This window comes from Coregonus clupeaformis, unplaced genomic scaffold (assembly GCF_020615455.1).
Source record: "Coregonus clupeaformis isolate EN_2021a unplaced genomic scaffold, ASM2061545v1 scaf1784, whole genome shotgun sequence".
Classification (NCBI taxonomy): Eukaryota; Metazoa; Chordata; class Actinopteri; order Salmoniformes; family Salmonidae; genus Coregonus; species Coregonus clupeaformis.
In genome coordinates, this window is record NW_025535238.1 from 7,241 (window position 1) to 19,096 (window position 11,856).

The window sequence follows — 11,856 nt, forward strand, 5'->3', positions numbered from 1 at the left end:
AGGAGCATGAGGGGCATGTTAGCAGGGTTCTCCAGAGGCTCCTTGACAATCACCTCTACGTTAAACCTGAGAAGTGTGAGTTTCATGTTTCTCAGACTCAGTTTCTCGGGTTTATTGTCACTCCCGGCCACCTAGAGATGGATCCCAAGAAGGTCAAAGCGGTCCACAGCTGGCCCACACCTGCCACGGTCAAGGAGGTTCAACGGTTCATTGGCTTCTCTAACTTCTATCGGAAGTTCATTAAGAATTTCAGCTCTGTGGTAGCCCCTTTGACGACGCTTACCAAGGGAGGAGGGACCAAGATTCACTGGGGTCCGGAAGCAGCAGGGGCCTTCGAGGATCTCAAGCGCCGCTTCACTTCTGCTCCGATTCTGGTGATCCCTGACCCAGAAAGACCTTTCGTGGTGGAGGTGGACGCCTCAGAGGTGGGGGTGGGAGCCGTCCTGTCACAGAGGGGTGAGGATGGGAGATTACACCCTTGTGCCTTCATGTCTCGCCGCCTGTCTGAGGCCGAGCGCAACTACCACGTGGGGGATCGAGAGTTGCTTGCGGTTAAGCTGGCCTTGGAAGAGTGGCGCCATTGGCTTGAGGGGGCTCAGCATCCTTTCCAGGTTCTCACAGACCACAAGAACCTGGAATATCTCCAACAGGCTAAGCGGATGAACCCTCGGCAAGCACGATGGTCCCTTTTCTTTAATCGATTCCAGTTCCTCCTGTCTTACCGACCTGGCACCAAGAACGTCAAGCCGGATGCCCTGTCTCGAGCCTATTCTCCCGAGGTACAAGAGAAGCCCTTGGCATCGATTATTCCGAGGTCTAGGATCGTCGCACCTCTTCAGTGGGAACTTGAAAGAGGGGTACGAGAGGCCCTTGTCCATGAGCCCGATCCAGGCGGTGGTCCTGCCGGTCGCCTGTACGTTCCTCTCTCTGTTCGGGCCCGCGTCTTGCAGTGGGGTCATGAGTCGCCCTTGACATGCCATCCAGGCAGTGCTCGCACACTGGAATTCCTCCGACGGCGGTTTTGGTGGCCGTCCATCAAGAAGGACGTGCAGGTCTATGTTGAGGCCTGCCCTGTGTGCAACCAGGGAAAGTCGACACGCCAGCGACCCCAGGGACTGCTCCATCCCTTACCTGTTCCTCGAAGGCCATGGTCACACCTTTCTCTGGACTTTGTTACGGGACTTCCTCCATCCCAGGGCAACACCGTCATCCTAGTGGTGGTAGACCGGTTCTCTAAGGCTGCCCGGTTTATTCCCCTGCCCAAGCTGCCCTCGGCTAAGGAGACTGCTGAGCTCCTCATGAACCATGTCTTCCGGATATTTGGTATTCCCCTGGACGTGGTCTCCGACCGAGGTCCCCAATTCTCGTCCCGGTTTTGGGGGCCTTCTGCAGGCTTATTGGGGCCACAGCCAGCCTATCGTCGGGGTTCCATCCAGAGTCTAATGGCCAAACGGAACGGATTAATCAGGATCTGGAGACCATCCTGCGGTGTATGGCGGCCAGTAATCCCACGTCTTGGGCCACCTATATCATTTGGGCTGAATATGCCCACAACACCCTGCAGTCCTCAGCCACCGGATTGTCCCCCCTTCGAATGCCAGTTCGGTTACACCCCTCCATTATTTCCAGAGGAAGAGGTGCAAGTTGGTGTTCCCTCGGCCCAGCGCTTTGTCCAACGCTGTAGGCGGACCTGGAAGAAGGCCAGGCGTACCCTCCTTCGGACCTCCCAGAGATACCAAAGTCAGGCTAATCGCCGCCGCCGGACGGCCCCTAGTTTCCGAGCTGGTCAGAGAGTTTGGTTGGCCACTAAGAACCTGCCCCTCCGGGTCGAATCCAAGAAGCTTTCCCAGAAATACATCGGCCCTTTCCGCATAGCAAGAAAGGTTAACCCTGTTTCGTATCGTTTGGTTCTCCCTCGCTCCCTTAGAATTAACCCCACTTTCCATGTTTCACTACTTAAACCTGTCTTGTCTTCTCCTTTTGCCCCCCCCCACGCAGACCCCCGCCACCTCCCAGGATCATTGACGGCCAGCCAGCCTACACAGTCCGCCGGATACTGGACTCCCGGAGGGTCCAGAACTCTCTGCAGTATCTGGTGGACTGGGAGGGCTACGGGCCAGAGGAGCGCTCCTGGGTTCCAGCCAAGGACATCCTGGACCCAGGTTTGATCCGAGAGTTTCGCACCCTGAGGCCAGGGTGTTCTGGAAGGAACGTCAGGAGTCGTTCCTAGAGGAGGGGGTCCTGTCAGCTTCCTGCCTCCTGTTTGTCTCCGGGCCTCTAGAGGTCATCTGTGTTCCCCTCTGCCTTAGTTCTTCCTCGTGTGTCCTTATTAGCTTGATCCAGGTCACCTGTGCCTTGTTTCACCTAGAGTATTTTAGCTGTGTTTTTTCCCCTGTTCCTCACTTGGTTTTTGAGTCCTGGCTATGTGTCTCCTGCTTTGTCCCACCGTGTCTTTCCAAGTAAGCTTTTCTAAGTTATCTTTAGTTTGTTTTTCTCCCCTCGTGGAGTTATTTTGTTTTGCCTCCTGTTTTGTTACTCTACCTCTGTTAATATACCTCTTTCTGAGAATAACTTTTGTTGGACTATTTTTGAAGTGCAAAGAACCTTTTTTGTTACATTAAATCTACTTACCTGGAGTATTGCCTTGGGTGTTTCATTTGGGTCCAACTATACCTCCTCTGTGGCTAAGGGGTAGAACCCCCAGCTCCCCACATCTGAGACCGGAGTTCTAGCCCAGCTTGTGACACTTGTCTCTCCAAAATGCAGTCATTCCTGTGAGCAAACAGATGCCTTGATGTACGGGAGGTACAACTTTTATCAATGCAACAGTTGGGACAAGGGTGTACAGGTCATGTACCCAGGAAGTGCTTTTATCAGTTTAACACTCCTGCTTACTTTTCTCTAAATACTACTTCATTGCCTTTCCCTTCATTCATTCCAACCCAAACATTATTCTGTAAGATTATATAAATAACTAAAGTGCATTTATCTTTGCTGGAGCGGGTTCTGTCAGTCAAACCTGGGTGTTGATTTTGATGTCTCCCCATTCAGAACCATGGAGAAGCAGAATTGTTGTCTTCGTCCAGTGTCACACCAGATAAATGCTTGTCCATTCAGATGGCCCTGAGGCCAAGGGGTATATTCAGTGCAGAACAATGTTCAGACTGCTCCAGATAGAAATGTATTGTATAGATCACACTTGTTTCAAATCGAAAGTGATGTCTGCTCTATATGTATGATTTTTGCCTTCAAAGTTCTGAACATTGTGCCTTCCTGAAAGAGACATGGTTTTAGACGGAATTGGTTCACACCAAGCAAAGCATTTATTCCAGTAAATTAGCTATGGTTGATATGGAGTGCCTTGACCTTGATACTAAAGACATTTAGAATGTACAGGGGAAGAAATATTGTCCACTTTACATTGTATCAAAACACTAACACTTAAGAAGCGTTCTAATTCTGTTTCACTTTTCATTCACGTGGTACAGAGACTGACCTTTTATCATGTCGAGACTAAATGCATGACTCATTCAATAAATCGGAAATTGTTTCGTTTTTTACTTTTCTTGGTTTTTAACATTTTGATAAATATGACATATATAGACATTCATTCAGACTAGTAGTTTGTGTTGCAGTAGATTTATACAGTTTCCCATAAAGGATAGACTAGCCTCGACTATTGTTAGTTCAGCAGTTTAATATGGAATGACGCTCAACGTGCTATGGTAGGCTATTGTAATCAACTGGCGATTTTAAATAAATATTATGAATACTAATAATTTGCAGCGCTGATGCCACTATGGCTGTGTTGAGACGGGCAGCTCAATTCTAGTATTTTCACTAGTTGGTCTTTTGACTGATCAGCTCTGATGTGATTGGTCAAAAGACCAATTAGTGAAAAAATATCAGAATTGGGCTGCCTGTGTGAATGCAGCCAATAACTTCTAATGCTAGGGTTATAGCTACTTTGTCTGGGCATGGACTCTACAAGGTGTCGAAAGCGTTCCACAGGGATGCTGGCCCATGTTGACTCCAATGCGTCCCACAGTTGTCTCAAGTTGGCTGGATGTCCTTGGGCCATTCTTGATACACACGGGAAACAGTTGAGGGTGAACAACCCAGCAGCGTTGCAGTCCTTGACACACTCAAACCGCATGTGCCTGGCACCTACTACTAGGGGTGTAACGATTCGTTTTAACAACGATTCGATTTTATCACGATTCGTGGTTGTCGATACGATTCAAGGACGATATTGGTTCATTTAGAACGATACGATCCGAAACGATTCAGTGACTTGAAATCGATTCAGTAACCTTTTAGCCAAAAATTCAACCAGTGTGACTGAAATAAATACCTGGATACTGGACAGTGCAGGTGAAGTTTCCTAGATTCCTGTTTCTTGTAAGGACCGCAATGGTGGCTTGATAATTTCTCGCTCGTCGGCTTCTCCTCTGTCATCCACCATGCTATGCTTTGTTGTCTTGGCGCCTTTGCGCTGCTGCTGGCGCGATGACGTCACGGATAGGCAGAGTGAATCGAGTAATGTTTAAAGCCTTTATCATTAAAAGTGCTAAGAAAAAACATCCATATAAAGTCTGACGTGCTTAAATCCAATGGGTTATTTCCTAGTATCGATACAATCGATTTATTACATTTTAAAACGATGTTAGATCGATATATGTTGTCCAAAAGGCCAACTCGCCGAGCACAGATCGATGTAGTTGGATCATAGGAATATAAATCGATACATCGATGTAGTAGATGGATCGTTACACCCCTAGTAAAAACACTCCAGTGCGCAAAACAGGGGCACTGGAAAATACAAGGCACACAGGGAATATTCCCGGCGATACAAAATACATGGAGCTCCACCGAGCTTCTCTCTCCTCCACAATAAACAATCACACACAAAGACAAGGGGCAGAGGGAACACTTATACAGGTACTAATGAGGGGATATGAACCAGGTGTGTGTAATAAACAAGACAAAACAAATGGAATGATGAGATGAGGAGCGGCAGTGGCTAGAAGGCCGGTGACGACAAACGCCGAAGCCTGCCCGAACAAGGAGAGGGGCAGCCTCGGAGGAAGTCGTGACAGATACTGTATATTTTTGAAAGAATACTATATTTCCCTTGACAGAGTAATGCTGAATGTAAAAAATGGCTCAACTTACCCCACTCTCCCCTACACATGATGTAACATTTGTTTACGATTGACAGATAATGTTTGAATGCAAAACACTTTATTTTGTGATGGGGCCCTCAGCTCAGTTTGGGAACCTTAATCCAGGCTGGACAGCAGGAACTCAACCTGTATTTCTAGATTCCGCATCACCTCCCCCGAGAGCCTCTCTGGGCTTTCATAGATTGACTCATTGAGGTTGAAGATGGATTGTAGCCATGCCTTCATCTGGTCCTGTTGACAACAGACACATCATCAACTATTATTGAGAGAGAGAGAGAGAGAGAGAGAGAGAGAGAGAGAGAGAGACAAATGTACCTTAACGAGGAGGTAGAAGTTCTCAGCAGCCTCTGTCCAGGCTCCTCCAGGAGGGTCAATCCTCATTATGACTTGCAGGAGCAGATAAAGGAAGCTACCAGGCTCCTGGAGAAGGAACAGGGGACATGAGTGAGTGTCTACAGATCTGATATGACAACAGTGTGTATAGCATAGATAAACAACAGGATGTTCCATTCTTAGGGCCACTTACAGATATAGGAAGAGATGTCTTTCCTTCTAGAAGGCTTAGTAGAACGAATTCATAAAAAACATCTGCGAAGTTGATGCGGTCGATCTGAAGTCAAACAAATAGGATAATTACATAATCTTCATTGACAAGCACTTTAGAAAGTCTCATTGAGTAGATGTTAGATGAGAAGACGGTGCCTGCAGCTAACGCTCAAGCTTGCATGTAGACCTACTCCTACGAGAGCCATCTCCTGCTCTAGTCGCTCCCTGTTTGCTGGCTCATTAATGAAGTTCACCAGTAGGTCGTAGGCCTGCTGAAACTGCCTCACATCCTCAAAACAAAACAATCATAAAATTCCTTAAAACTTAGATCATAAACTCAAAGATTCAGGTCTGTAATTCAAAGGGCCTCCGATTGTTTGGCTAGTATGACGTTGAAACTTTTCAACTAAACCCTATGAATCACTGTTGCCTAAAGGTAACCCACTGTGCAAGAACTGGTTGAATCAATGTTGTATCAATAAAAAATGTCAATGTGATGATGTTGAATCAAAGTGGGAAACTGATTGGATTTGAAAGAAGTCATCAACGTAAGGGAATTTCGTCTTTTAACCTAAATCCAATTACGTTAATTTTTGGGGGATTTCACATTGAATTCACATTAGTTGACAACTCAACCAAATGTAAATCAAAACGAGACGTTGAAATGACATCTGTGCCCAGTGGGAACTATATATCTGGTCTGATGAACGTTGCACAATTATGTAATTGGTTACCTGCTGGTTGAGCTCGGATAGTCCACTCAACACCATCCTCCCAGCGTGGGTGAGGTAATTGAGGGAGGTACTGTCTGAGGATGTCAGAGCCTGTGAGAACAAGACAGTACATTTACAAATAGTCCAGAAATGTTCATGAAGTGAAATACAAAAGGTGCTAAATTCACATTTTCTCACCTCCATAGCACGTCTGATAGCGGCCAGCCTCAGAGAGAAGTTGGTTGTCCCTTGGTATTCAAAGTAACGCCTGTAAATAGAAATGTTCAATAACAAATGTTCAACCTAAGAAGCTAAAACATCAGTGCCATGAAATTAAGAAATCATTTTATGTTAGCCTATATTATAACTGCAGGACTCAGAAAGACCATACCAATGTAGGATCTTAATTTGATCACTCTTTTGTTGCTGAGAATTTTCCTGCACGGCAGGAAATGCAAACTTGTAGCGTATTTGGAATTTTCAAGTTTGTAATTTCCACTTTGAAATTTTAGACTCGATTTGCCCTAACGAAAAATGTATCCTGTTGCTGCAGGATTATTTTCCTGCTGTAGCAAACTGTCTCAAATTAAGATCCTACATCTGTATAACTACAATATTGGGCAGATTATTTCAAAGCAAAGGTTTTTACTATAGATGAACACATGAAAGCGAACCCACCGCAACTGGGGCACATCTGCAGCATTATTTTGCTCCTCCACAAACTCCTCCTCAAACTCCTAAAACAGACATCACATTAACTTAAACTCTACTAAACTGCATTTCACCTGCAACATCAACTGAAGCAGACAAAACATTCAGTGACATCATAACAATACTTTCATCTTGACCTAACAACTTGACCCTTGACAGACAACACAAACCTATCGATACCAAAACAATGACACACACCTGTACACACAAGTACAAATGAAATAAGAATTATTGACTGTAGAAAGAGTTTTACCTGAGGAGTGCTGTCAGGGGTCTGGTCCTGGTCCTGGGTGGAGTGGTAAGGTGGAGGGGGACTGGGAGGGGAATCGGAAGGGAAAGGGGGAGGCGGAGAATTCTGGGGGGACTGGTGAGAGGAGCCAGAGGACGGCTCATGAGGGGTGGTGATGATGTCAGAGGTGGAGAACTGATATGCCATCATCTCATCCCCCCTCTCCTGGTACCCCTCCACTGTGGTGGAGATATCCACCTGCTGTTTAACACACAACATGTGACACTGTCAGCCCAACACTGAAAACCACCATATTGAAAACCCCTCAACCAAACACTGAAATAAATCATAACACAGAGAAACAACGGGGTGTACCTGGGCATCCTCATAATAGGTGAACTCAGACCTCCTCTTGACAAGGCCGGACATGAGTCCATGGATCCTTCTACCAAGGAACTAAAAATGAGGCAAGAGATTAGAACGTGTAATTTCATTTTCTGTCAACATGTATTTATTCAAATAGGTAAATGGACATTTGCCACTTTACATTTTTTTCTGTGAAAAATTGCCTGACTGTACCTTAATACCAATCAGCTTCTTGTTGGTGAGGACCACCTGGACGAGACCCTTTAAAAGAGACAGAGAAACATTACATTTCATCCAGGAAATATAAGTAGACCTATAGCATGTGCGTCATTTGACACAAATCAGGTGCATTTGAGACGAAAGACCAGTTGAGAATCTCTCACCCATGGGTCCAGGATTTTTTCCTGGATGACTCTGCTCCACCACAGCTGCTTCTCAACTCCCCTCACAATGCACAGGTGATGCATGTCCTCTTCATTTTGCTATAAAGAAGAAACTCCTTCAGTCTCCAGACCTCTCTCTATATGTTAGCTGTAGATGTCTATAACATTTGGCAGGCGATTTCAGTTCTGAGTATAATCCCTGGCAGTGATATAGAGCCCACATGATGTTCGTACGACAAGTTTCCCCTAGGTTTCAATTAGGGACAGACATACAAGAGAAAACCCAGAGACAATTGGGAGCTCAAATACACAGGTGTGTTCATAAATGTTAAGAATATGTCTGAAGTACCTGCACTCGTCCATAATGGATATTCCAGTAATGGAAATGAAACGAACCCCAGTTCCCAACCAGCTGCAACTTCTCATAGGGAAAACCAGAGTCTTCCCTATTTGGCTGAAAACCAAAGACATCCCCTAATTATAGAGATTGCTCTGTGATTAATAAGACACACAATTGTGGAGATAGAGGACATGGTAATGTGTACTATTACTAATCAGCTATGACTGTCTAATAATGTGATTGACTACCTGTGAATGGCTATCTGAAGGTGCTGACAGTTCGTCAAGCACTAGCCTCCCAGCTTCAGTGAGGTGAATGGTAGGCTCCTCAATAACCAATTTGGAAGTCTGTGAAAAAAAAGGGAACAGGGTAAAGTAAATTCTCCCTATAAGATCAGATGAGCTTTGGTTAATAATGTGTTTGGTTACCTGTGTGTTTAACACTGCAAGCTCTGTTACCAGCATTCTCCCAGCACGAGTGAGGTAGTAGACTGGTTTGGCCTTGGAGAAGACAGGCTATGAAGACAAGGGAATATGTTTTTTCATTATGTGGTTTTATAGAAAACGAGTGACTTGATGTTAATCTTTAATATCCTCTAAAGACCAGAGAGTATCAGAATGGATAGACTCACAAAGATAGGAACACACAAGGGTACAGACCAAGGGATTAAAGCCAGACAGGACCGGTGCCCAACCTCCTCATCCACATACTAAGGAACAAGACAGGATTAAATTAAGAGTCAGTTTGAATGATAGACAGGTAGCCTATAGGACTGACAGACTGGAATAGGGAGGATCGCAAGAGGAGGCCACTGCATGATAGATTCTAAGACAATTGGCAGTTGAAATACACATGTCTGTGTTCAAAGGTTAAGGAAACATCTGAGGTACCTGCCTATGAATGGTTACCTGTTCATTTTGAGAGGACAGTTCCTCCCATACCATCCTCCTAGCAGGAGTGAAACTGATGATAATGGGCTGCTCCATTGTGAAAATCTGAGAAAATGAGGGAACAGCTTTAAAGATATCAAAGTATTCTATTAGTGGATACTGAAGGTAATTATCCCTATTAGATCAGATGAGTAATGGTTAATAATCTGAATGGTTACCTGTGTGTTTAACATTGCCATCTCTCTCACCAGCATCCTCCCAGCGTGGGTAAGATAATAAATTGGCTGCAGTTTGACAGGCTATAAAAAAAGGGAATATGTTTACAGAAATGTATTTCCAGAAGTTTCTTTTAGAAAAAGTTATGTTTATGTTTAAGCCCCCCTAAAGACCAGAGAGTATCAGAATGGATGGACTTACAGCGTTTGAAACCCACAGAGGTCCAGACCAAGGGATTAAAGCCAGACAGGGCTGCTGCCGAACCTCCTCATCCACGTACTAAGGAACAAGACAGGATCAATTTAAGAGTCAGTTTGAATGATAGACTGGTACTGTATAGGAGTAAAATATTGGCATAGGGAAGATTGCAAGAGGAGGCCACTGCAATGATAATAGTTGAAATACACAGGTCTGAGATATAAATGTTAAGAACATGTCTGAAGTACCTGCAGATGAATGGCTACCTCTTCAAGCTGAGAGGACAGTTCATCCAATACCATCATGGCAGCACGAGAGATGGAAATGTGCTGCTCAATCTTGCAAATCTGTAAGAAAATGAGGGAACAGTTTTAAGGGCATCAAAGTATCCCACTACCATAGTAGATACTGAAGGTAATCCTGCCAATTAGATAAAATGAGCTTTGTCCAATAATCTGCATGGTTACCTGTGTGTTTAACACTGCCAGCTCTCTCACCAGCATCCGTCCAGCATGGGTAAGGTAATAAGTTGGCTGCAGTGTTACAGACTATTACAAAAATAGGGAATATGTTTACAGAAATGTATTTTCATATTGTTCTACAGAAAGCATCATGTTTATGTTTAAGTTACATAAACCAGTCTAAAGACCAAAGAGTATCAGAATGGATGGACTTACAGAGCTGGGAACCCACAGAGGACCAGACCAAGGGATTAAAGCCAGACAGGTCCGCTGCCCAACCTCCTCATCCACATACTAAGGAACAAGACAGGATCAAATTAAAAGTCAGTTTGAATGATAGACAGGTAGCCTATAGGTCTGACAGACTGCTATAGGGAGGATCACAAGAGGAGGCTACTGCATGATAGATTCTGAGACACTACACAGGTCTGTGTTGAAAGGTTAAAGAAACATCTGAGGTCCCTGCCTATGAATGGTTACCTGTTCATTTTGAGAGGACAGTTCCTCCCATACCATCCTCCTAGCAGGGTAAACTGATGATAATGGGCTGCTCCATTGTGAAAATCTGAGAAAATGAGGGAACAGCTTTAAAGATATCAAAGTATTCTACTAGTGGATACTGAAGGTAATTATCCCTATTAGATCAGATAAGTAATTGTTAATAATCTGAATGGTTACCTGTGTGTTTAACATTGCCATCTCTCTCACCAGCATCCTCCCAGCGTGGGTAAGATAATAAATTGGCTGCAGTTTGACAGGCTATAAAAAAAAGGGAATATGTTTACAGAAATGTATTTCCAGAAGTTTCTTTTAGAAAAAGTTATGTTTATGTTTAAGCCCCCCTAAAGACCAGAGAGTATCAGAATGGATAGACTTACGGCGTTTGAAACCCACAGAGGTCCAGACCAAGGGATTAAAGCCAGACAGGGCTGCTGCCGAACCTCCTCATCCACGTACTAAAGAACAAGACAGGATCAATTTAAGAGTCAGTTTGAATGATAGACTGGTACTGTATAGGAGTAAAATATTGGCATAGGGAAGATTGCAAGAGGAGGCCACTGCAATGATAATAGTTGAAATACACAGGTCTGAGATATAAATGTTAAGAACATGTCTGAAGTACCTGCAGATGAATGGCTACCTCTTCAAGCTGAGAGGACAGTTCATCCAATACCATCATGCCAGCACGAGAGATGGAAATGTGCTGCTCAATCTTGCAAATCTGTAAGAAAATGAGGGAACAGTTTTAAGGGCATCAAAGTATCCCACTACCATAGTAGATACTGAAGGTAATCCTGCCAATTAGATAAAATGAGCTTTGTCCAATAATCTGCATGGTTACCTGTGTGTTTAACACTGCCAGCTCTCTCACCAGCATCCGTCCAGCATGGGTAAGGTAATAAGTTGGCTGCAGTGTTACAGACTATTACAAAAATAGGGAATATGTTTACAGAAATGTATTTTCATATTGTTCTACAGAAAGCATCATGTTTATGTTTAAGTTACATAAACCAGTCTAAAGACCAAAGAGTATCAGATCCGCTGCCCAACCTCCTCATCCACATACTAAGGAACAAGACAGGATCAAATTAAAAGTCAGTTTGAATGATAGACAGG

At 44.4% G+C, this 11,856-nt stretch overlaps 1 protein-coding gene across 1 annotated transcript; it reads right to left on the reverse strand.

Annotated features, from left to right (window-relative positions):
• Positions 1–5,116: 5,116 nt before the first annotated feature.
• Positions 5,117–11,619, reverse strand: LOC121572560. Its single transcript, XM_045218759.1, has 20 exons — positions 11,582–11,619; positions 11,363–11,461; positions 11,118–11,195; positions 10,918–10,998; positions 9,383–9,469; positions 9,106–9,183; positions 8,903–8,989; positions 8,723–8,821; positions 8,484–8,588; positions 8,135–8,233; positions 7,965–8,012; positions 7,761–7,841; positions 7,410–7,646; positions 7,124–7,182; positions 6,644–6,713; positions 6,467–6,556; positions 5,924–6,022; positions 5,713–5,796; positions 5,502–5,606; positions 5,117–5,417 (listed from the first exon to the last, which is right to left on the reverse strand). Exons 1-20 carry the CDS (start codon positions 11,615–11,617, stop codon positions 5,283–5,285), a joined length of 1,857 nt encoding a protein of 618 aa, XP_045074694.1. The 5' UTR covers positions 11,618–11,619; the 3' UTR covers positions 5,117–5,282.
• Positions 11,620–11,856: the final 237 nt, after the last annotated feature.

What these genes read in the sequence shown, in the direction of transcription:
- LOC121572560 (XM_045218759.1), bottom strand. Translation starts at nt 11,617, where the DNA reads ATGCTGGTGAGAGAGCTGGCAGTGTTAAACACACAG. An exon ending in CTATCAGACGTGCTATGGAG is followed by an intron (nt 6,557 to 6,643) that starts GTGAGAAAATGT and finishes TTGTTCTCACAG; the next exon opens with GCTCTGACATCCTCAGACAG. An exon ending in TATCCGAGCTCAACCAGCAG is followed by an intron (nt 6,023 to 6,466) that starts GTAACCAATTAC and finishes TTTTGTTTTGAG; the next exon opens with GATGTGAGGCAGTTTCAGCA.